This window comes from Gymnogyps californianus, chromosome 1 (assembly GCF_018139145.2).
Source record: "Gymnogyps californianus isolate 813 chromosome 1, ASM1813914v2, whole genome shotgun sequence".
NCBI lineage: Eukaryota > Metazoa > Chordata > Aves > Accipitriformes > Cathartidae > Gymnogyps > Gymnogyps californianus.
In genome coordinates, this window is record NC_059471.1 from 86,579,629 (window position 1) to 86,606,719 (window position 27,091).

Below are 27,091 nucleotides of genomic sequence, written 5' to 3' on the forward strand. Positions count from 1 at the left end.
AGAATGAAAATACAAAGGCCAGGACAGAAGTAGGACTCTACTCCTTCCTTCCCAAAGAAACTGTGAGCAGTAGGTTGTTTAGCAGGTAAAGCTGAGGAATTCCTGTAAGCATTTTAAAAGCTCAATGTTGGTCACCAAAAGCAGTTTTGTAATGCAGTTCTCTTTTGATCAAACATCACGAAATTCTCTCATGAACTAGACTCTGCATGTCAGCATTGGAAAAAAATACTCATTGGGTGGAACTTTCGTTTCCCAGTAACTTTGATATAAGTTTTGTTCCTACTTTGTAAGCACTAACATTTCAGAGCATTGCAATTAAAAAAAATTCGAAGTTAAAAAAAAAATCAACGATTTAAAAAAAAAAAAATCCACAAGCATATTCAGCACTTATCTATGAAAGCTACGATTCCTGTTTTATTGAGATAATATCCTAAATATACTCTAAAGTTTATATGGACTGAAAACCCTTAGTTTGGTCTGCACTGTCTAGTGTTTTAAAATCAACAGAATATTAAAGACTATAATCAAGCTGCCATAAGTAAATAAAATAATGTCATTTTTTTGATCAGAGACTTCGAAGAAATACCTGTCATGGTGCCTGTGGAAAAGAACTATAATTCAGTACTATGACTTGATAAATGTTTATTTTACAAGGTTTACATTTAAAAACCTGTATATAATACAGCCTATGTTCTATTGTTTTACATGCATATATTGTTCTAGTGTTTCAGTTATGGCAAGGAAATTCAATTTCATTTTCTAACACATATTGCAAAGTTTAAACCAGTACATAGGCTAGTAGGTGTTAAATTACTATCTCTTTTATTTACAAATTAGTAGACCTGCTTCACTTAAGATGTTAAGACAATACACAAGAAGGTGGTTTCTTTTTTTCCCACTGAAAAATATTTGCAGACTTGCAGGAGGAGAAACATGAAAAGTGATTTGAGTTTCAAGGATAAAATGCTCTATCACATTGCACGTTTACATGTATTGTTAAATAGTTTGGAAACAGTGCTCGGGATAATACAGTTCTCCACTAGAGATTTTTCTCAACTTAAAAAAAACCCTTTTATGTTTAAATATATGCTCAACAAGACAAATTATACAAATTAAATGTCTGCTATGACTGAATTATCATTTAAAAGTTGAAATAACCATAACATTAACTGTAATGCAAGCGTCACTATTCTTAATATTGTTTTAGAAGTCAATTTAAGATATTAATAAGTCTGAGTTATTTTAACTGTCACTCCACACATAACCATATTTTACAGTTTAAAGTACTACGTGAAAATGTAACTATTAAAATAACCACTACGTATTAATTTAAAAAATACAAACGTTTTTAATAAAACTAGACTCTCAGTGAGAAAACTTAACATACAGCTAAGCTCATACATTTCTGGAGGAAAAAAAAGTAAGTTTTACAGTATTTACATACAGGTAAAAATTTCCCAATAAGGCTAAATTATCAATAGGTACCTTAGAAACTTTTACAAAATACGAGCACACAACGAAATTCTATTTTTTTTTAAAGAAAACACAAAAGGCTTTGTATACAAACAACACTGATCCCAAAGCAGTGAAAAACTAAAATTGCTTTGAAATTAGAGGTTTAATTAAAATAAAATTTCCCCTTTTTCCCCTTATTCTTTTAAATAAGAAACTAAGCTCACCCGAATAGAACGAACACGTAGAGCCAGAAACTTAAACATGACTAAGAAACCATGATGTTTAGATTTTCTGACTGAGCGATCATAAGTCTAGCAGGGAAGACCAACCCTGGCGTTTTTGCTGTGACCAGCTGTTCCGGCAATTAGAAAATTTCCTGTCAGGCAAGTCAGACACAGTCGGGGGTGGGGAGAGAGAAGGGGGGGGAAAGGTCAAAAAAAACCAAAAAAACCAAAAAAACCCCCAAACCAAAAACCACGACGACACTGATTTCCCCCCCCCGCCGTAAAGAAAAACTGGGCAGCAGTGGTACTCATGTTGCTGATGCTGTATGGATCAGCACAGGAAACTTAAGCAGATTGCCCGATAGCAACATGCTGTTGCAGATGTTATTTATTCCTGGTTCCCAGGAAAGAACAAAAAAGATCAACATCTATTTCAGAAATCATGCTACTATGCAACATTTCACTAGTTAAGCCGAATAGCAACTATTTTAAGTCCTACATGTGACAACTGTATTTTTATGAATCTTAACTTAATTTTACAAAATATTTTAAGATATCATACATCACTACTTTTTAGACTTCAATGCAGAGAATGCGGTATGAATATGCTTAATGACTATTTTTATTTACTGGAGTTGTTTAGAGGACCAAACTGACCTTGTGCATAGCCCTTTGAAATCCTGCACATAGAAAATGCTACACAGATGTTATAGAGGTTAGGCCAAGACAGACCGCAGAAATTATTTGAATTGGATCACCCAGCTCAGATGTCTGACTTATGCACCAATATTATATTGCTCTGTAGAGAGTTAAATATTTCTTAAAGTAATAAAAACACCTAAGCTTTCTTTCAGTGTTTAAAAAAAACCTTCAAATGTTTCTAAGAATCAGAACTCAATCTAATTACTTCAACAGCTAGAGATGAAGTTTTTAATTTGATCTCTCTAGATTTAGTAGAGAAGTTATTTTCTGAATATTGACAGTATCTTTAACTTTTTTGACATTTATTAAAAACACGGAATTACACAGCGCATGCTCCATTAGAATATGGAGCAAGACTGTTTTTCTTCAAGCAATAAATAAATCAATAAAGGCAAGTAACAACATATAGTCAAAGGCATATACAAGTACTCAGCTATAAACAGATCCAGGTGATTCCATTTAGTGACTCTGTACCAAAGGAAACATACAGCAAAATACTGTATTTCTTCCTGCACATGACATCAAAACAAACAAACCCTCCAAACTACCTCCCTTGATTGGGTTCTAACAAATACCTGGATTACTGGATTTTTTTTAGATTTTAATTCCTCTTCAGAAGACAAAGCCAGTAATTTATTTATTTTAAGTGACAGAACATGTTGCTTCTATCTCTATACCCCATCCTGGTTGTCTACAGTATCAGTTTCTAGCTTTGCCTTTAAAACCTGGATTATATGTCTCGCCGGCATGAGCAAAGACCCTCTTGCCCAAATGCAGAGATGAAATAAAGACCCTGGCTTTATCAGGACCCCACAAGCAAAAATGTGCCTTTTTTGTGTTCTCTTGTACTCCTCTGGGTCTTTATTTATGTCACATCCACAGGGATGGATCTTTCAAATTCTAAGTACTGAATATACACAATTATTATTATAGATTACACAGGCATTCAATAACTACTACTGCACCTCGAGTCCTCAATTACAGTGTACTTTTTACAGTCCAGTGTGTTATAGCCTTTTCGGAAGAAACAGCCTCTACTACAACAGTAGTAACACAGCATGAAAAATGATTCAGTATTTGTTTAGGGATAAACAAAGCTTTTTGAATACAAGGAGGTTACTGCAACATAAGGATTTCAAGTATTTCATAAATAGTACAAAAATTACTTGAAGCTTTCCTCTCTTCAATTGTTTTAAACCTCCAGCTACTTCCCCCTCAAAACTGAAATATCTCAAGAATTGCAGTTTAACAGCAATATAGTTGTTTACACTTTGAAGACTTAAAACAAATTTAAATAAATGAATGGGAGACCATCCAAGCTCTCTGCCTTACCTTGTCAGGAACATGTATGACTGCACTAAAAGCACAGTGAGCAGAAATCTCCAAATCACTAAACTAAACTCTATGGTAGCAAGGAGAGCTAAAAGTAGAAATGGAGAGTAAGTGGTAAGACCTACACTAACTACAAAGTTCTTTAAAGATGTAAAGATACTGTGGGTAAATAACCATTTTCTTCTCTTTTTGCTGTAAGGGTATGAGTGTATTCTGCTGCAGATAAGCTGCATCTGCTAAGGGTGACAGGAATAAGGCATTTCAACTGCAACGTTCGTACAATTACTGACAACTGCTCTCCCAAACCTTTTATGTGACCTCCCAGGGAAGTACAAAGCACAGTGCTCAGGGGCCAGCAGGGTTACTTCACAACAATAGTTCTCCTATAACTGGCATGGGTCTGCAGCAGGTGGAAGAAATTTCTTGTGTTCTGGGAGACTAAAGCCTGCATGGTTCCCAAAGAGCACTACCAGCCAACCAGAAACATTAAGATATATGCTACATAATTCATTTCGAGAATCTCTGAGAAGAGAGCTTGCCCTTTTAAATATTCCTTCGTACAAGAAGGAGACAGGTTAGAGGGCAGCAGTCCCCAACAGGGAACTCTGTGATAACAAGGACAAATTGCTCCAGCAAATTGCTCCCCTTGCCTTGAAGTCTTTGATAAGTATTTGTATCATACATGTTTATCACGAAACACAACTGTCTCCAAAGGAATTTGCTATGCCCGTCAGTGACAGTTCTGTCAATTGCAGAACTCCACTTGCACAATGCATTTCCTCCTCCAGTACAGAAATATAAAGTGAGTCACCTCCCATCTCCCCCTCCTCTTCTTTTAAATTGGATGCTCTGAATTTACAAAAATGAAGAGAAAACATCATCAGACTTGCTGTCCAGACATTCAAGAGAATGGGGTTCACAGCCTCCACAGAGAGCAGGAGAACTGAAAGATGCTGGAGGAACTCTCAAAGCACTACAGAACATGTGGGAATCCATAAGTTTTATTGAATAAAATGTGCATGCCACAGGGGGATGTTCACTTTTACACATAATCAGAAAAAGTTGAAGCATTTCATCTAAGTGGAGTCCATTAGGCAGACTGACAATCTTCCTATACCGTCAGTCCAAGAAGTGTAATAATGCAAATTAAGTCTTTATGCTGCTAGACAAGCAAGGCTCTGTAGTACGGATTGCCTTCAATCATCAGGAAAAAACAAAGATGGAGTACACACAAGGAATGAAAAGTCCTCACTTGAGGAAGGTCAACAGTTGAGGAACAGAGCGCTACCTTTTGGAGTTTTCAGAAGCTGAATAATATACTTCTCTTCATAATAAATATGTTTGTACAGCCAAAGCAGCAATATTCTATTAATCAGGGGGTGTGGCAGTTTCCATCTGCTAGTTTACAGGCTTTTCAGGGCTACCATCTGTTTTCTCTTCATGTAACAAGTAAGCAGCTTGACTTCTAATGTTGCTTACACTCTCAAATTATTGAATTTTCTGACCAAGATCCAGAAAGTATGCTGTACCTAAGACACGAAGTGCAAAATAAGCCACTCAGAAAATCCATTAGAAGACATCAGCAAAAGAGTTTTGCTGTAACCTTTCCTCAACACCTGATGACATCTTGGGACAAAAAAAATATTCCAGGGCTTGCCATCTTAATATGGGTTTGATAACTAACAGTTAACATCTCAGACTAAAAGCTTTGCACTGTTTACAAGGATGCTGTAACTTCTTATGCGAGGACCGCTAAGTCCATTCTTACACAGGTAAGATGCATGCACTTCACTGTAAGTTTCTTGCAAAATTCATCCAAGTTGCAGCACGGCACAGTGCTCCGGAAGACAATGAACTTCCAATTTCATTACATTAGAGGAAAAAAAGGTATTCCACCTTTTACAAAGGAAAATCGGGGCATTGAGAAGGGAATAACTGGATTCAAGTTTTACAGATGTAAATGGTTTGCTTGGGAAACTTATTTGTTCAAGAATCAAGTTATTTGATTGTAAAATAGAATTAAATTTACGTATACTTAAGTATACATATATTTAAGTATATTTAGTAGAATACATTAGAAGAAATGTAAGAATTATGGACCACCTTAAGGTCCGAGTTTAGTATTTGTAACCCAGGTTGTTTCCTTCACTCCATTACACAGTGGACACTGTCTCATTATATGGCCAGGTTACCGGTTGACTTTAACAGAAACTACAGCTTACTTCATAACAAGAAACATGGTGTTATGATTAATTACGTTATATTATGGTTTCAAACAATTGCATTGCTATGGCTGTAAAGAAAGCTTCCTCAGTTTGATTTCCATATAAACAGGCAATAATTACACATTCAAGAATGTGTAAGCAATGTGAAAGAATAACTTGACTGTATACCTCATCTTTCAGTAAAACTGCAAAAATATTAAGTTGTCACTGTTTTACTACTGATAAGCTATACAAGCAGCTGTTTCAGCTAAAATTAAGTATCAGTCTGTAAAAAATGAGAAATCCCAAACTCAGTGAATACTTGTGAACCCAAACATTTCTGTAATACTTAAGAAATTCTAGCTGTCTCACAACCTTTACCGCAGAGCCAAGAATTTATATCAAAAAACTAACAAAAATAGGCACACCGAAAATTGAAATGTAAAGGTTATACCAGCCAAAGGAAAACAAACATATCAAAATGATCATCAGAAATACGTTCATTGTCATGTTAACACACATGATTATTCTTGTAATTGGAAACTGTTACTAAGCACCCGAGCAGCAATATCCCACAGAAGTTTGGAGCAGTCCTGAAACAGCGCTTCAACCTGCCAAAATGCAAACAAAGTTTTTGAAACTAAGAGTTCTCACTAGTACAATGCTATAATATTAAAATTGAGGTGAAACTAAAAATCAGTTAATCCCTCTCTCAAATGTTTTAAAATCTAAACATGTCAGTTTAATTATGCTTTTTTTGCTGAATTACTTCATTTTAACATTCTTATCTTCCGTTATTTTCATGGATGGTGACACAACAAACGAGATTACTTCAGATTACTCCAGTTTTAGTATTATTGCCTGAGTGATGGTAGGCTGTTTTGCCCATGACTAACTGGTGAGCGGTCTCCCTGTCCTTACCCCGACACCTTTCTGTCTGCGCCTCCCCCCGCCAGGGTTGACCAGTGTTTTATAGATTCATGGTAAATTGTACAGTATACATGCACGTATAATATAGAATCTCAACATTATTAATACATATAAGTGACTGATCAATTTCAGTACTTCGACAAAGAGACTATATTGCCCACATGCTTCAAATTATTTTTCTATTGTATCTTAAAGCATTTTCTAAGATCACGCTTTCCTTATAAACTCTTCTATTAAAACACTGATTGGCAAGACAAAGGTCATAATTTTCATCTCTCCTGACTGCAAACAGTTGTTTTATTTAAATTCTACTAGTGAAAAATAAATGAAAAAGACATTTTTAACTACTGACTTTTCTTCGCAAGCATTTCTTACACTACCTTTTGACTACCCACTGACTACAGTCTTAGTTATCTCAGTTATATATTTTTAGTAAGAGGATGACAGCTACTCAGATTTAGTTTTTCATCACCCAGATCAGCATATTTTAATGTACTGCTTTATGCTTTAGTTCTGTTTAATTCTATGTATGCTTTAATTCTGCTTATTTAAAATTAGGGTTTTGTTTAAAGTTTTACCAAAGCATACAAGAAGTCAAGTGTAATAATATTACCCAACCACCTCCATTGGAGAGAGGGTTTACTTTTTCATCCCAGTTGTTTGAGCCTGAATAGGTTCCACTCCTGCCTGTACTGAAAAAAAGTAATCTTCAGTCCTTGCAGGTTACCAAAAAGAAACGTATGTTGAGTTTTTCTGCAACTTACAAAGTATTACTGAAAACAACTTTTCACAAATTCTTGGAACGTAATATTTTTGTATTTTTAATAATCATGCTTAAGCTCGTAGAGTGCAATGGTAATACTTCAGTTGTAGTAAGTGTTTTAACAGCTAAATTGAATGTAGACAACAGAATGTAACAAAGAACGCACCACACATGATATGCTCTTCACATATATACAAAATAGGAAGCTACTTGCTGGACTAGCTGTAGTTTCTGGTTAGCTTTAACTAGTAGTAAAGCATGCATCATGATTGTAAGAGCTCAAAACAGTTAATTTGCTCAGTTAATTTACTCAATCTCTATGGACACAGAGATACAGAAAGCAATGGTAGACAGCACAAGAGCGAGAAAGGTAGCAAATAAAAGGCTTTAAATAGCTTCCCCTCTTTCAGTAATGTTCACTTAAGCTTTCACATTAGGTCAAGCTTCAGCCAGTTGTTTACTTGTTCTTACATTTATTTCCTGCTGGACCCAGATAATTTGTGAGATACATCAGATAAAAAATGCTGATAGCAAGCTATAAAGTCAGATATTACCAGTATATTCATTGTAATAAAACTAGAATACTGAATGATTCCTCTTTTAAGAGGAGCAAGACTTTGAACCATACAGCATCTTGGACTCCTCAGAAACAGTTATGTACCGTTATAGCTCCTGCTTTTCTTAAAACAAACTACCGAATTTGAATCAAAGCTATGCAACTCAGACTCTCCTGTCAATTAACTTTACTTTTGACCAAAAGAACAGGGATGTAATAAAATGAAATTTATCTTTTGATACGCAGAATACTAGAGAGACTTCCTATGTAGATAGGACTCTGTTAGGCTTTATTTTAAATTTCTTATCTGATTTGCATTATCAGCATACCATCCAAATACTTAACACAGCAAAAGGATGCAGTATTTCAAGTTTTCACCTTGTTCTATCTCCACAGAACTATGGCAACTCTCTATCCTGAACTTGCATACCTTACACACCTACCAAAATATTTTGTCTTCTTACCTGATGTGCTAGTACATGCTAGACCTGTTCACTCTACTGTCCTCCATTACAGCTGAGAAATTTCATAAATTGTCAGTGACCACGTAAGTGCTCTAAGTCCATTTCAGTGCAAAGTTAAACAGAAGAACTTAAATGAGTTTCAGTGGTAATTTAAAATTAGTCTTTATCTTGCACCAAAACAGATATGAAACACTGAAAGAATATCACATCCCAGCTGAAATAGTATTTTATTAGCTAACAGACAGCAAAGGCTAGCTTCCAGCTATAACTGACTGAGCAGCCGTAGTAACTTTTGTTTAAAAAAAACTAGGTTATTTTACATCACTATTGGCAACCTTTTACTCACAACCTAGAAATAAATGCAAAATAAGTTCCTAAAATACTGGTCTGAGGCATTAAAAAGCTAAAACAATCTTAACCAAGTAGCTCAAGCATGACAGAAAGAATATTAGAGAAATGTTTTAATTTTTTTATGGTCATATTGTGTTAAAATAGGTTGCTCCCTAAAAAAGCAGCAGTTTGGAAATGCCTGAAGAAACTACAGGAAACCACTTGCAAGTAATCCTGCATTTATCAAAATACTGAAAGAGAAGTTTGATAGTTGTGGTGGGTTAACCTTGGCTGGCTGCCAGACACCCACCCAGCCACTCTCTCCCTCCCCCTCCTCAACAGGACGGAAATAAAGGTGAAGAAAAGCTCACGGGTCGAGATCAGGGAGATTGCTCACCAGTTACCATCATGGGCAAAACAGTCTCACCTTGGGGAAAATTTATTTAATTTATTGCCAATTAAAAATAGAGTAGGATAGTGAGAAACAAAAACAAAACTAAAAACACCTTTCTCCCCACCCTCCCCTTCTTCTTAGGCTCAACTTCACTCCTTTTTTCCCTACTCTTCTACCTCTTCCACCCAAGCAGCGGAGGTGGGATGGAGAATGGGAATTGCAGTCAGCTTGTAACACTGTCTCTGCTGCTTCTTCCTCACAGTTTTCCCCTGCTCCAGCGTGGGTCCTTCTCATGAGCTACAGTTCTTCAAGAACTGCTCCAGCATGGGTCCTTTCCCTGGAGTCCAGTTCTTCAGGAATGGACTGCTCCAGCAATAGTCCCCCACGGGCCGCAGTTCCTGCCAGAAAACCTGCTCCTGTGTGGGCTTCTCTCCATGGGCTGCAGTTCCTGCCAGAAGCCTGTTCCAGCGTGGGCTCTCCACAGGCTGCAGCTTCCTTCAGAGCACATCTACCTGCTCTTGTGTGGAGTCCTCCACAGCCCGCAGGGTGGATATCTGCTCCACCGTGGTCTTCCAATGGGCTGCAGGGGGACAGCCTGCCTCACCATGGTCTTCTCCAGGGGCTGCAGGGCAATCTCTGCTCTGGCACCTGGAGCACCTCCTTCTTCACTGACCTTGGTGTCTGCAGAGCTGTTTCTCTCACACTTTTTCACTCCTTACTCTCACAGCTGCTGCGCAGCGTTTTTTACCTTTTTGTAAACATGTTATTATCACAGAGGCGTGCCACCAGCATCGTTGACGGGCTCCATTTTGGAGCCAGCTGGAACTGGCTCTGTCCTACATGGTGGGGCAGCCCCCAACCTCTTCTCACAGAGGTCACCCTCCCCCTCCTGCTACCAAAACCTTGTCACATAAATCCAATACAACAGATAAAGAATATAATTTTAGCAGATAAACACAAAACAAAAAAGCTCAGAGGAAGAAAGTGAAGTTACAGACTCAAAACAAGGAAATTATCATCAAGCAATGGCACTAGTTAGAATAAATTAACAAACCAAACCAAAACTCAACACTTTCCCAAAAAGAGATGTTCTAGTTCAAACAAGAATTCAAGTAAGCACTGTAAGTCTATGTTATGCAGAATATTAGAACAAATGATCTCCTTCTGGTGTTGCCTTCTAACCACATATATATTGTTCCTTTCTTACTCTTTAACACTGCACTGCTTTAGAGTCATCTGTCAGCACTTGCCTTATTTCTTCACCCTATGTTAAAGACAGCAGAGCCTTCCATGCTATGAGGAGGAACCAAAAGCAGTTATGTAGTGCAGACTTTTAATCTCCTAATTTTCATATCAGCTTACAAACTACATCTATTACTGGTATGTTTGAAGACAAGTATGGAAAAGGCAACTCCACTCATCATCTAAACTGGCTCTGTCCACAACTTCAGCAGAGAGAGAAACTGCTATGGTATTGCAATTATATCCATGCTGCATAGATGGAAACAGCTTTGATCATCTAATCACAAGCTAAAGTCTACACAATATGCAACACCAGCATATGAACCCTGAACTCCAACTAAACATGGAGTTCCAAATATTGTGTTTTATTGGTAAGGCCATTTATCACCAGGCTTAACAGTCAGCTAGTACTCTCTAACACAAAACTACAGGTAAACACTAAAGTTGCCTTCATGTCTGAGAAAAAGTCACAGGCATCGCAGTAAGAAACCTGAACTCACTGCGATCTTCACATTATGAAATTTTGTCAGCTGCAAGTTTGACATGAAGATAAGGAACTTAAACAAATTATCAATGAACCTTCCTGACTGTGATCTTCTCTTTAGCAGCAACCTCTACTTTCAAGAAGCCTGGGTTAAGAATTCCCTTGATTAATGCCTCTCAATAACAAGAGCAATGGAAACTACAGTTTCACAGTCCTTCCTCACCCTTGATCTTCCCCTGAAAGACAGCTGAAAGCAGAAAGCAATATGAAGTATGAGCTTTTAGAATTTACAGATAGCTGAAATAAAAAAAAAAAAGTTATGGGGAAGGAAGAAATAAGGGATAGATACCTGTTTTTTTGTGTTCACTTGCTAGTTCAAGCTCAGAGTGACCACTCTACTCCCATGTGTGCTTCACAATGCATTAGTTCAGAGCTCTCTAACGCTTACTGTCCAGATGTGATTTACAGCAAACGCTCAAGATCTACATTAATAGTTCAGCCTCTGCCTTTGGCTCTTGCGTCACTATGAAAATTTCACTATGCATGTTTCAGCATTTAGCATCTCACCTGAGGCAGGGAAGGGGTCTTAAGTCACCATTTAAATTGATACCTACAGCTATCATCTTCAAGTATCTCCATGCAAACATTTCTGGAGCCCTTAGCTTTGTCAGCTCTGAACCAATGAACAGAAGTTCTCTTCCACTCCAACTTAGCCAAATTAGCATCACAAGAGGAAAGTTGGAATCCACATCAGCAGATGAAAGACTTAAGAAACCCCTGCGCCTCAACGGACTAGCTTTGCTATGCACTCCAATGTGACACATCTAAACTTTTCAACCAGAAGCCCAGGAAGAGGACCTAAAACTTTGTATCTTGGTTTCTTGGTTCTATGGAGAAAGGGAATACAAAGAATCTTCCAGGCTAATGAAGATTTATTATGCAAATAATCTAGTTTTACACAGGTCAATATGGAAAATATGAAACGATTAATGCCAACAACAAAAGGGCACAGACAGATACTGCCAAGAAATCTTATGGCAGTATGGAAAAACAATGGTGATAGCTGCTGTTACATGTTGCATATCAAAACAGAAGGGGAAAAGCTATAGTGTACACTGCCATGCTGGAAGAATTGTATTTCATACAGTAAGTGCACATACATCTGCAACTGAATCTGTGTGGAATTTAACCATAAGAGAATCTTTTGTTGTGACACGACCACAACTGAAACCTTAACCGTTAATAAAGCATACTCTGGAACTCATAGATGTAAAATATTTTCACCTATGCACTTATGAGACTAACAGAAGCCAATGGAAGTGCTTTGCTCGCTGGCGATAGGAAAAGTGGACAGTAAAAAAGAACTACATGTTTTCAAGGTTTGCTAAGATAAGAAAAGAGGAGCTCAACCTCCCTTCCTAGTCAGGAATGCTCTAACTAGCCACATCTTACTATCAAACCTTCTCACTCCCCAACCCAATTATAATTTCTACCATATTCAGATTTGTGCTTTCCACAGGAAAGCCTACCTCATAATAAAAATACTAGGGAGAGCCTATATAATACAAAAATACTAGGGAAAGCATAAAAGTTCATCAGAACAAACAGTAGGATACAGAACCAGACAAGAGAGTCAGTAAGAAAGAACCTCTCTCAAAAATACTAGGATCCCAGATTGCACCTCATGTCTAGTAAAGCTAAACAACAAAACATTAGTGGCAAACTGCCTATAAATTAAGTGATATCAGTGTGCTACAATATTGTACTATCTATCTTTATTACAACCATCTTTTACTCACAGTTTGTGGGTTGATATCATCTTCTCCCATAGGTTCATCCACAATTTGCTGTCCATTCTGTAAAAAACAGACACAGCAAGTTATTAGAAATACTGAATCCAAGTACAGAAATAAATATATTGCAGATGTGCTTTTATAGCATGCTACTGTACAGGATCAAGTGTTCTCTTCTCCATATTCTATAAAAAAAAAAGTCATTGAAAGTAAACACAGAAGACTGCATATTGCTGGCACGCAATACCACTCTCACTTTGATCCTCGTGTGTTATCAAACTGGATGAAGTCACAGTAAGAAATATATAAAACAATCTGACATTTGAAGCCTTACTACTACACAGCTAGACATTATTTTCTACTACTACAACTTCTGCAAAAGAGTTAAACCTGATGAAGACTGAACAGCGAAAAGCCACAACAAAGAACAGATAAAGAGGTTCTTTCTAAGAACAAGACCTTATGTAGCAACTCAGTCCTTACTTTACCATGACTACTTCGAGAACATTTATAACTACAGTATAGCCTTATAAAAACCATGAACACAATGCTAATTTTATTAGCCAGCATTTACTACTTTCTGTACTTTTCTAAGTACCATTCTAATAAGCCATACAGAAATAGGCTTTTGAATTTGAAATTTAGCCATAAAGATTTAAAAAAAGCTTAAAGACCTTGTTGGTCAACAAATGTTTTCTTTTCCTTGTCAGTGATACTATACTTGGAGAATCTCTGAGACTTTTTTCCCAGAAAGACCTAGAATAACCTTGTTTACACAACAAGCATGAATATTAGCAAGTTGTAAGGAAAAATTATGTATTTCCTAAGTCATGGTACGGGGTATCACCTGGGGCATTAATTCTTAGTTTGCTCCTGAAGTTTAACAGCGATTCAACATGATTTTAGAAACAAATGAAAAACTGTTAAAAATGGTTACATTTTCCATTACCACTGGAGGCAGAATTTAAGTTCATTTGTGCATTGTTTCCCTAGAGAACACAGAGCCTAATTAATCTATTTTTTCAGAACTTAATTTACTTAAAGTTACTTGCATGTATGGATAGATATTTTCTAGATGTTAGAAAGTTAATAAAAGCTGCTCAGAGGTTCAGAGATTTTAGCTTCATTCTACACCTTCCTTCCCACAGTTCAGTTTTTTAGGTGACTTCTTGTATGGAACCTTCCTAGCGTTTTTCTGTAACAACTTCTGACTAATATAGTCTTCCAGCTTGCACGTGGCTGGAGGAAAATCTTTTATATGAAGTGACAGATTAAATTCTAACCACTTATGAATTCTGATTTTCACATATTGCAAACACACTGAACGTTCAATCTCAGACGATTACCAGCTCTCTACCAAGCTTTCTCCTGAGCATTTTTTTGCTAAAAGATGCAGCTGGATAAAGCTAAATCATGAGAATTATGGATTGCCCAAATATGACACAGGCTTTTTTTTTTTTTTTTTTAAGGGGGTGGGGAGGGAAAGAAGGTTGGGCTTCTGATTGTCTCTCCAGTGCAGAGTTCCGGCACATGGTAGCACTTCTTCTCATCTTAACTGGCTGCAGGAAGATACTAGAGACTTCTAGTATGACTCTAGTCTACTCTAGAAGTCACCTTTCCAGGACAGAGGACTAGTCAGAAATCAGCTTCACATGTTATAGGTTACTACAGAGGTGAATATAATCTTTATAAGCTGTCTCAGTTAAGGGCAGTCAGCACAACCTTCCAGTTGTACAGCTCAGGGTAATTTGATAAGATGATGCTCCAAAAAGCCTAAATTCCCCTCACTGTAGCATCTTTTACTTACAGTGTACAGACAGTGAATATTGTAGTATCCTTCCTTAAGATACATAAAAAGTTGAAATTATCAAATAGAAAACCATAAAAATACCAGCTTAGCTAAGTAACAGAAATGAGTGTTTTTAATAAAGCCTGTTTACAAGGAAGCATATTGTGTATACATATATCATTACCATCAAGGCCACAAGTCACATACTTTTCCTTTTCTGAAATCTATGGCATATATTTAAATTAAATTAACATTTGTATTTTAGCTACACATCTCTATATTCTGTTCATGCTACAAGATAGCTTCCAAAGTATCTCGTCAATAGGAAACAATGAGAAGAAAAACAGTAGAACAAATAAGACAATTGACTTTAGCCGGAAAGGAGGAGTCTATAATGTCCTAACAACTAATGATGGCTAAACTCTGGGGCCTAAAATAGGACAATTTGTGTATCAAAGCCATGTGCTCTAAACCGACTCCACATGCAGATTTTCAGAAATAGTGATTCCTGCTACAACCACCATTCTGCTGAATAATAATGTACATTAACTGCAGGTTAAATAAGAATTTACTACACAGTAAGCTTTGAGATTTCACGTTTACTATTTCAAGGCAACTGAAACATAGCTGAAAGTGGAACACACTATCAGAAACTTGAGACAAGCCTCTCTGAAGACAAAAAGGCAAGATCAATCTCTGTTTTTAAAAAGGCTGTAATCTTTAACCTCATTGACTTTTTCAACATTTTACCAGTCTACCAGAAAAAACACAGCAAACTTTTGCAACACAAATGAACTGTTTTGTACAATTTAGTCTTCCTGTTTAATCCTGCATTACTTTCAGTTACTTCTCAGTTGAATTCAAGCAATGCATTCTAAACACACTTATTGGAACTAGCAACAAACTCACAAAATCAGCATGTGTGCCATGTGGTCATGTCTCAGCCAGATCACTGGATTAGCAAGATCTTTTTAAATAGGTCTACCCAAGCAATGATTATGCTAAAGGAATCACTGGATGGTAGAACCAGTTTTTCCCAGAACAGTCTGAGCCATGTAAGGTAAGGAAGAATATGTATATATGATTTATGGTTTGTTGGTATATGATACTATTAAATGGAAAGCAGCTGTGTATCCAGAAAGTCTACAAAGCGTACTGCCTTTCTTATGAGTTAAAACGTAAAGCCAAAAGGTTCCTATCAGAAGTGGCAATATTTAAACCACTGTGGAGTGAGGAGGTCAGCAGCATGCTTAAGAGGTGTGCAAATGAAATAGGTTCCATTTTGCTGGGCGTAGACTCCCTCTAGAACCAAGGGCATGTCTCAAAGACATAACAGATTGGGACTGCATATAATAGTCTGATGAATACAGAATAAGAGAAGGCTGAATATATCTTTCACATGTACAGATCGGTCTAATTCAAAAGACAGAGACTCTAGACCTTGATTATTCTTCCACTGCACTCCTCCCATAGTGGGACACTAAGCAAGCAGAATAGATCAAAGATCTGGTTATTTCCAGTATTCTGGCTCCAAAAGTAGAACATATTTCAGATGACAGCACAAGAGAACTATAAGAAAAATAACAGAAAAGGTCCACAGAAAGTTTCTACTTACACCTAAATACATCAGCAACCAATTTATGCCATGAAAGGAGGGTGCACATCCCTTACAAAGGTAACCTACAAAATGCTCTTCCAATCCACTCTAATTCCACTTCCTATTCTGTTTTCCAGTGGAAACAGCCATGTTAAGTTAGCTACAAATTTGACTCCCAAAAGCTTTTAAACCTGTTGCCATGTTTCACTAAATTGGTAGAAATGAATACTTAAACACAGTTGGGTTCCAGCAGTTTTCCTGAAGGCACATGGACAGGAACACAAAAGAGATCCTACAGGTTCCGTAACTACGCACAAAGCAGACAAACATCATGAAATCTGCATCAGGCAGCTGGTACATGAATGCCCCCCATATCAACCGAAAGAACCTCTGACACAAAAGTCAATCAACTACAAAACAGGAAATCAACCATCAATATTTCTAGCAATCAAAAATTACAGGTTTAAACCCTCTGAACTCTTAGGATATAATCAAGTACTTGATTTTCCTGGCAAAAAGACAGTTTAAAGAAGGCTTTCTTTTTTTTTTTTTTTTAATTCAGATTATTTCACTTTTTGACCTGTAACGCATGCCCATAAATAACTGCACTGGAAGGGACCAAGAGGTAGCAAGTAGTGGCGTATGTTAGGGGACTGGTATTGAGAAAATATAAACATACTAAATCCTTTGTAAGAAAGCAGTATATCAAGAAATGTAGCCCACATCCCACTCACAATCAATTAACCACCTTTTGTGAAGCAGGGAATATCCTGCACTCTACACCCTACAACTATATATTGATCTACAGTCTTAATGTCACTTGTAAATTTTTTATTTTTTTTTAAGTTATGGTTCCAACATTTACTGCAATAGATCCAATTCATCTCAGAAGTCTGGCAAAATTGTACTATCTTGGGCATCTGCACAGTAAACCTAATGCTATTCCCATTTATTCTTCTGATTAGCACTGGACCCACATGGGTAATCTTGTATGTAAAATACACCATCTAGCATCCGTAACAGCAATTTGAAATTACCAATTTGGTGCAGAATATCTTATTTTAATAATAATGTCAGGTACCCATCATTCCCATCACACAAGTTTTTTTACAGGTATCTAAACCATATTAATCGAAATATTAAGTGGATAAATCATTATGTTTCCTGTAGTACTCATTTTTTCCTATTTTTCCGGTTCGTTTCATCAATAATATTACAGATAGTATACACTTGAAGTTTCTAGATTTAGTTTAGTATCTCCATTCTCACATTCTGTTTGCAAATCAAAGTTCTGCTAATTTCGACTTACCTTGCTGAACTTTATGTTCTTTCCTACAGTTTAATAGAATTTTTTTCTGAAAGACATAAGTTTGTCCCCAAAGCTTCTTCAATATTAGACACCACCAAATATCTTCTTCCACCCCCAAAATGTCTCTGCTTTGTGTTTAGACTATTGCTAGACTATTTTGGGATGTTTAAGTAGCCTCTCTGCCAAATATTTTAGCTTTTTTACCCAACTATGTTTGTCAGTTATTTTAAAACTCCTTATGAAATTGATACCAGTTATAGCTTTTGTTATAATTCTTCCGTCATTAACCTCAACATTTCCCAATTATTAATATTGGGCTTGAGCATATTAGTATTATACTATTAACAGAGTTCAGTATATTATGTAACTATTGACTTTTCTACGTAATTGGTGCCTTTTAGCAGAACCATATCCCCCAATTAAGATATAATTAAAAAAGCGTTATATTCTTAGACTTAACAATTGGACAAATCAAGAATTATGAACTGTATATCAGTGCAGGATCATGTTTTGAGTACACAAATAAGCAGACAAGATAAGATGTCTGAATCACACCATTTAAAAATCATTATCTAGAAGTTTTAACATGCCAATGAGTAACATAGGTGATGATTTAACTATGCTTTGGAATTACAGTTTACATAAATTACCTGGATAAGTCTGAAGTTTCTCCCAGGTAATTCCTAGTTTTCAGCTACCAAAACTTCCAGACTCACCCAACAACTTTTAAACACAGTTATAGGATTTAATAATAAACTTTTTTCCCCCCTTTAAACCTTCTGAAATAAAGTTTAGGATACCAAAAACAAATATTTCAAAACACACAAGAACTTTTGGTATTATTTATTATTTAGGCATTAAAACACTGGCCATATATAGATCTGAGCACTTACACTCTGGTGTTTTCAAGGGACTCTCAACTGACAGATAAAGCTCAAGAACGGTGCGATCCTTGAATTGAATAAAGCTGTAACAATGCTTCTGGCTTGTTTCAAAGCAGCACGGAATACAGTATTCCCACTGAAACATTCATAACAAATTTGCTGTTAGCAACACAAGGCGCTGCGTGGAACTACATTCAGTAAAAGCCTTTCGAACTGTACGCACTCAAACTTGCTATTCTAAGCAGCAATGAGCTACCCTGAGAAAAAATTCGTAGGTCCGCAGAAAAATAGTTGAAAATAGACCGAGAGGACCCTGAGAGGTCATCCAATCTATCTCAGTGCACCAAGGCACGATCAGCTATTCCTACAATGTCGCTTACAAGACATTTATGTCTAATCCCTTCTTAAATCTTCAGTAATGGAGTTTTCACAATCTATTCCAGTGTTTAACTAAAATACAAGGCTTTAATAGGATCTGAATTAATGTCTTGTGCCCTGACTCCTGAGCTGTGAAGCCACACAGATCCAAAGCACTTACCTAAATCCCGACCTGATTAAAACTTATTATATGTAAGTAGCAGAAGTGAGCTATCATCTTAGACTTCTTTTGCTGTTCTCTCATAGCATATATTCAATACATTTTGCATATCCTATGTTAAAAATAGTACAGGCAAGTATTAAAAACTCCTTAAATTTTTTGAAAAATCAAACAAAAGCCTAAAGATACGACTCTCTATTTTTATGAAACATAAAATTACTGCAAGTATTTCTTTTATATAAAACTTTGTTACTTCAAGTTCCATTAATTCCACATAATTTATTGTAAACTTTATTGACTCAGGTGACGGACTTCTTCCTTTGCTGAGTATTAAAAGAAACAGCAGGACATTGAAACTTGCCTCTCTGTAGACAATCAACCTCAGATATAAGCCATTAACATGCAGATCATTTAGGTACAAAGCCAGACTTCCTTAAGTTAGGATACTTGGGCAACTTTATGTGCTTTTGTAAACCCTATCTACTTTACACTACCACCTTCTTCTTATCTAATATGACTCAAGAGTATAGTTTAACAATACAGAAAAGCAGTCCCCTTTCCTCCACTGCGATGCTTTCCTTGGCACTGGCATTTGTCCAGCTCTGTGCCAAGTCAGGTCAGAAAAGGAAACTAAAAAAAAGTGTGCAGCTTTCAGTGAGTTTAATTCTCTGAATTAACTCAGCTTGAAGTCAGACAAGTGCCACGGCATTATCCAAGATGCCGGACATACAGTATCATAAAATCTTTGTCCAGGCCAACCACTTTCTGTAGCTAAAACAAGCTCCAAGTTGTGTACGTTCATTTGTTTGGAGGGCAAAAAAAAAAAAAAAAAAAAAAAGAAAAGAAAAGGAAAAAAAAAAAGACGACAGGGAAGTGAACTTTTCATTTAGTTCCCTACCTGTATGGGTGGTAAATTATTACACGCAACACATCAATTCAGTAGCCTTAGTAAAAAACAAACAAACAAAAGAACCACACACCACCTATTCTCTGTTCATCTGCTCCAAAGAGGAAGAAGAAATATACATGTAGAAGTCACTTACTTCAATACATCCAACCATTGCTGCACATACAAAAATAAAAGAAATTCCTTCTCTGCTCGCACACATTATTCTAAGAGTGACTCCAGCACCTGATAGTATACAAATCTTATTACCAAGACTGTATTTGCACGAGAAGGCAGGTACATTTTGCCATCACTGCCTCCTGCAGTCCCAGGGCCCACCAAAATGTCCTGCACCTGCCTGGGCTCCTTCCAAAGGGGACAGGGCACACATATGGGAGCATGTGCCAGGTCCTTCCCCCATGAGTCAGGGGGCAGCCAAGGGGCACAGCAAAGCTGCGTGCTGCAACTCCTTACAAAGCAGACACAGGTTTCTTAGAATCTCTTTGCATGATAAATGACAAAGGTTGAAACTTAATATTGAAGTCAACTAAAGCATTACTCATTTATGCTCATTTTGTCATTTAGTTATTTTAATAAGTTCTACTAAGAAGAGAGACTAAGCTATGGAGCAACTTCACTATTTCCTAAAATTCAGGATTTCCAAGGTGACTATACAACAAATGTCAAGTGCTGGAAGACAGGAAGAGAAAGACTCCCCGTTAAGTGAAAAAAATTGTTTAACATGCAAGTCTAAGTTCTAACAGTAACTAATTTTGGCAATCATGTTATGTAAGGAATAATACAAACAATATTCATCATGGTCTGATTATATCCTGAAAGCACCACCTTTTGAGCCTGCAGGACAACGAAGATTTTATTTTTCAAAGCTATGTTTTGCTGGACATTTAAAATCACAATAAAATACCATTTCTTCACATCTTCTGTCTATACTTAAGCGTGTTCCGATAAATTAATGCTTGAAATTAAATGTTAAATGGAAATTTAATTAATTAAATTAAATGTAACCTTAGAAATTGTGTCAGAAAACAGACCGAGACAATAATAATGTATTTAGAAGACGTGCTACTTTTTACACAATTTAATTGCTTCACTCAAATAAATAAATAAATAATAATAATAAAAAAAAATAAAAGGCAGCACATTTCCTCCAAAAAGAGTTAGGTGGAGCATTAAGCATACCACAGGGGGTTCCTTGCATCAAAGGGAACATATGGTAACTGTTACTGATAAGAATGAGCTAGCAGTAACTTTGTGGTTGAGTGACTGGAGTAGGTCCCTGGAAATCAGAGTTTATCTCCTAGCTCTAGAACAGACTCCATGAATGATGCTAGATGGGGTCACTAAGCTGTTGAGCCTCATTTTCCCATCTGTTACACAGGATCTTCCCCCCCCCCCCCCCCATTTCCAATGGGTGAGGCATTTAATCTTATTTCACAGAACAAGGAGAGAATAAGTAGCACAGTATCACATATGCAAGCATATAGCACAATACTTGCAGTAATCGAGCACTTTAGTTCGTCTAACTTAAAAACTCCCTGAAAAATTCCCTGATTCTAACTTATCCAGTTTTACTGATTAAATTATTTCCCTCTTGAAAGTCACCAAGATTGAGAAAACAATTACAAGGTTTTACTCTTGCCTGAAAAACTGCTTAAAAGTTTCATTATTGGAATACAGCTATGAATTATGTATAAAAAAACCAAAACAAAACACAACAGCCCCCCAACCCAAACACTGCAAAAAACCACAACCCAAAACCAGTATCTTGAATGAGTTCTTAAAGTTGACAGATCTGCCAACTGCCAAGATCAATCAACTCATAAAGCTAATATTTTTGATGTGCAGAAATAATTAAATGCTCATCTTATATTCACAATGATACACAGACTAAGTCGAGCATTTCAGATGACAAACAACTACAGTTAGTGTGACAGATCACAATCAATTCAAAGACAACAGACATGCCTTTAAACATGTCAGTCTGCTTACATCTACTTTGTGTTAGATGTCCCAGCTGTGGCGAGAAATATTACATATGCTACAATGAACAAAACAATGACAAGCTAAGAACTGCCAATGTCATAAAAAAACCTAACAGAATGATTCAAGAAGTCAAACTCAACACTTTCTACGAGGAAACCAAGAGCTGCGGAGCGCACACAATACTGCATGAAGGTACTGAATTCAGCAGAGTAAAGCACCCGCCCCCTCCTACCCCCCTCAGCTGACAGCACGACATCAGTACTATGTCACGCAGTAAGCATGTGTTAACCAAAAAACAGTACAGGTAAAATTGTACCATTAAGGATCTGAAAAAGCTGAAGAAAAAAACCCCACACACCTAAACATCTTTCACACAGATGATATGTTTCCCAAGATGATATTTACATATATATAACATGTTATCTGTCTCTCTATCACAGTAGTTTGTGGAATACAGGGCATACTACTTATTTAGATGAGACTTAAATTGCCAATTGCCACTTTTAACCCAGCTAAGAAAATGTCACTCCACAAATCTGAAAAAAACCCAGACTTCAGAATGCACTGTAGTGACAGCAGGTATGTAGGAGAAGCGATAGCAGAGTGCTGCAGAGCATTCTGCCTATAACGGAGAGATCACGGATAGTCTTCAAAATCCACACAGACCAGTCCATTTAGGTGATGCCACTCTGGCTTCGAATTGTTTACCTGTGTTGGCTATACAAGAAATGACTACAAATACAGCCTTTGTTCCTGTGGAACGTAAGTACAACATTGATTACACAGACTAGTACAGAATGTAAAGATATAATCACAACAAGCCTCATGGCTTCAGGTAGCAAGACATCTGATAAATTTCAGATTACACACCAGGAGTATACGTTGACATAGAGAATGTCACATTGACATCAGAATGGAATTACAAAAGAAAAATTACATTATACCAGATTCTTTAAAGCATCAACATGACTGTTAAATGCTAGCACCCCTTGTCTCGTGCAAGGTTCAAATAATTCTCGATACAAAAGATAAAACAAGGAATTCTGCGAAAGGGGATTCATACCGTCTATTTAGACACCTAAACAGGTGATCATAAATCCCCTGTCAAGAGCAGTGGAAAAAACTGAACTTTCTCCACAGCCAATTTAGAGTACCTAAATTAAAACTCCTAAAGATAGATGGCACAAGTGCTTCCCAGAAAGTCTAGCAAACGGCATCTCGTTATGATGGCCAGCTCTTTCAACATATTGGTGTCCAAAATTTGGCTGCCGTAACTATATTCATTCTTCTCCAGTCGACATTAATATGCATAGCTGGGTGTACAGATCAAAGGATCTGGCTAGTTATTCAGGCATTCAAATACAAATTCAAATCATCAATACTCAATTTGCTTGAAAGCAGATGAGTTGAAATAACAGGCACATTCTCACCATGAAAAACAAACCTATGCTTGTTATAAATCTTGAGTAGACCCTGAGTCAATAAAAGACAGCATCATTCCACAGGCTTTAAAGGTGTTGTGATTTAAAACATGAAACTTTAAAAAGAAAACAAAACCACATTATACTATATAGACAAATTATTTTAAAAATAGCGTAACAACGCATTCAAAAAGCTGTCAGATGCAATGTGGATCACTGACCTATTTGTACTTGTAGAAACAGAAGTCCTGCAACTGATCTGTGAAAACCATAAATCCATATTTTATCTAAAAAAATTGTTTGCATTATTTCTTAAGAAGGACCATGTTCTACAGATCTGCTATCCTGTACACCTAAGTTACAGCAGCTGTTGATGGTTAACTATACTGTCTTCCAAGGCAATGCTAGTTAAAGGCATTCTATTCCTCCTCCTAAATTTGCTCACACATCACAGCAAATCACCTCCTCGGTAGTACCACTATAAAACCAAATACAGGACTGCACTGGGAAACAAATAAAAAAATTAATCCAATAGAAAAACTCACAGAGTTGTTAAGACAAAGTGTCTGAGCTGAGTTTTAAAGCTCAATAATTTGTAATTCCATGTGGATAACACAGTGTTACAAGAACTATGTCAGCAAATCTGAGAGGTTAGTGGAAACTCTTTACCTCAGTATTACGGCTAAAGACATTATTACTATCAAACTATGACTGAAATCACAATGAGTTTCCAGGTGAATGTAAAAAATATTTTTGCCCAAGGATACTCTTGCAAGATAGGGTCTGTAATTAGGATGTTGCTATGCTACAGATAAACACAACTCATGCAAATTGAAAATATAAGTTATGTATTTAGGTCATTTGTTTATGTATTTGACTTAAACTTACCTGTTTTCACTAAAACATGTTTTCTTAAAAACTCATTTCAGGTAAGAAACCTTTCTAAATCTACCTTTTTCCGGTTGAGGTTCATCTGAGAAGCTTTTACAGGTGCAGTCTGGTCTTTTCAAGAACTGAGTGTTTATTCTAGACTAGGGCCTTAGAGTGCAAATCTGTCAGTTCAGTTGCTGTTGCATGTTTTGTTAGTGGTCCTACAAAATTTTTTGGTGATAAACTGCTGTAGACTCATGTCAATGTAAGCGTTTAACTATTTTTTTTTAAGGAAGAGGTAAAATACACTTGTTTCAAGAAGTTTATGACAGCAGTTTAAAGATAAATCACATCTGAAATACACTAAAACAAGTAACAAAGTATAATTAATCATGCACATACACACCTTTCAAATAACAATCTATTTTGCTACCTTTCCAGTGTATATACCATTACTGAAGTTACATAGATTACATGCAGTGAGCATGGAAGACTAAAGTAACAGTTAAGATCTTGTCTCTAAATCATCAGTGGTCTTGCAAAAACATCTCTCCTACCACCTTCTCCCCCACCCCCAAGCATCACGTTACTATTGTAGTTACCCCCCATTAAAAAAAATAAATCATCTAAGATCACCACTTCAGAAGTCAATGAATAACTGGCAAGAATTTAAAAGTAACTACAGTAACTGGCACGAATTTAAAAGACAGATCTGCCTGTCAGATCAGAACTGCAGATTCTTCTGACCCCGAGACATGCAGTCCCTTTAAGCAGAAGGAAGACAAGACAAACATCAAAAGGACAAATACTTCTGATACTGCAGAAACTTTGGATTGGTCCCTCTCTCTTTGCTCTGCTCACTAAGGAATAAGTCCTACACTTGCGACTAATTGTTGTGAGCTGGCCTGAGTCCATATTGTTCAAGATCAGCATCACTTGAAGCAGCCTGGCTGCATATCAGCTGGAGTAGATTCAGGCAGAAGCTGCACTGTCAGAGGAAGCTATTTCTTTTCCGATGGGAGTCTGGTCGCAAACTAGCACATGCATTGTGGGCTACTAGGGAATCACGGAGCAAGCACAACTGACTGTGTAGGTGCAGTGTTTACATAGATCCAAACCAACACAGTAGTACACTGTAGGAAAAAATGAAAATAACTGAAGGCATCTATGGCCTTGGATGCAACTGAATCTAATTTCCAGCCGCTCTCATTATCTCAGCCTAGGAAAGCTGACACGTGTCCTGCCTAACAAGGACAGGAGCACAACACGAACTCCCCGCTACCAACAGCAGGAAACCACACTGCGCTGCATCTCAGGGATGTTCCCATAAACGCCGCCAAGCACAAAGCTTCACCCATGCGAAACGTCCCTGCGGTTTCCCAAACGCTTGCGAAACTGCAGAGACAACCCCATCCTGCTTAGATAAGGGGGCAGCGGCACCCGGGCAGGGACGGCCCTTGGCCGCCGCAGGGGGAGCAGCGGCAAGGCGAGGGCACCGGGCAAGGTGAGGGCAGGCCCCGGCCCTCCGGGCGCTCCCCCCTCGCCCCGGGCCGCGCTTGCGGAGGCGGCGGGGCCGCCCCGGGAAGGGAAACTCGCCGTGACAGTAACCAGACACCGCGCTGGAACAAAAGCGCCCGAGTCGGCCGCCGCCGCAGAAGCAGGTTACTCCCTCCCGGGGAAGGGGGCGGAAGAGGAGGGAGCGAGCCGGGAGCAGCCCGGTCCCGCGAAACACGCCCCGAACCCCGGCGCGGGGGAGTCCCGGCCGGTCCCGGCCGTGAGTCAGTGCCCCGGAGAGGAAGCGGCGCGCAGGGGCCGGCCGGGCGGCAAGCGCCAACGCTCACCCCCCGCTGCCCGCCCGAGCGGCCCGGGGGCTCGGCGCCCCGCAGCACCCCGTCCCCCCGCCGCGCCGCTGCCCCCCGGTCCCCTCCCGGCCCCCCGCCTGCAGTCGCGGCGCTGCCCGCCCCGAGCGCCCGCGAGGGGGAACTCTGCCCGTCCCTTGAGCGGCGGCGGCGGCAGCGGGAGCCCAGGTCCCGTCCTCTCCTCACAACTTTCCCCACAACACCCCCCCCGCCCGCTCCGTACCTCGGTGCTGCTCTCGGCTGTGCTCTCCACAGCCATCTTCTGCCAAGGGTCCGCCAGCTGCGCCAGGGGCATCTTCCCCGCCCGGCTCCCGCAGCCTCCGCGCTCCGCTTTCCCGCACCCCGGCAGCGGCGGCAAGGCGGGGGCGGCGAGGCAGGCAACGAGCCCTCCGGAGGGTGCGGGACACCCCGGCTGGCTCTAGCAGCGGCAGCTCCTGCGGCGACTGCTGCCCGCTGCCGTCCGTCCGTCCGTCCCTCCCCCCGCCCCCTCCCCGCTGCCAGGCGGAGCCGCGCTTCCGCCCTCCCCCCGGCCCGCCGCTCGGGCCCGGCTTCCGCTCACAACATGGCGCCCGGGCCGTACCTGCTCGGCCAACGGCGCCTGCGCGCGCCACCGCCGGGCGGGTCCGCCGCCGCCGCCCTGGTCCTCGCCGCCCGCAGGTGCCGGGCCAGGCCGGGCCGTGAGGCGGGGCGGGGCGGGGCGGCCCGCCAAGCCGAGCCGAGCCGGGCCGGGCCACGCCACAGGGGATGGGGGCAGCGAGGTACGCCCGGTTCAGCGGGAGGGGGCGGCCGCGCACGGCGGAGCGGAACCTAGCTGCGGGCGAGAGGGTGGAGTGCGGCGCTGCTGGAGGCCCGGGCAGGACCGGGTCAGTGGCGGGTGCGGCCATGCCACCGGCCCTGGCCGGCGGGCGGGGGAAGCGCTCGGTGACCGCGGGCGGCGGAGCCGGGGCTCCCGGTGGCGAGGCCCGTCCGTACTTCGCCGCTGTCCGGCCTCGGTCGGTTTTGCCCAGCGTTGTGCAGGGCAGCGGCGGGCCGGCCCGCTGGGTTGAAGGGCGGCAGCGGCC

The 27,091-nt window shown here is 39.2% G+C and overlaps 1 protein-coding gene across 2 annotated transcripts in view; it reads right to left on the reverse strand.

Annotated features, from left to right (window-relative positions):
- Positions 1-26,399, reverse strand: part of RPS6KA3 (ribosomal protein S6 kinase A3) — a 79,588-nt gene extending 53,189 nt beyond the window's left edge. For both annotated transcript variants that reach the window (XM_050915518.1, XM_050915510.1), the window contains exons 1-2: positions 26,254-26,399; positions 12,880-12,936 (exon numbers count right to left, since the gene is read on the reverse strand). In XM_050915518.1, the coding sequence (XP_050771475.1) occupies positions 12,880-12,936; positions 26,254-26,325 (129 nt within the window). In that variant the 5' untranslated portion in view covers positions 26,326-26,399. The remainder of the gene's footprint in view (positions 1-12,879; positions 12,937-26,253) is intronic.
- Between the last annotated feature and the right edge of the window lie 692 nt (positions 26,400-27,091).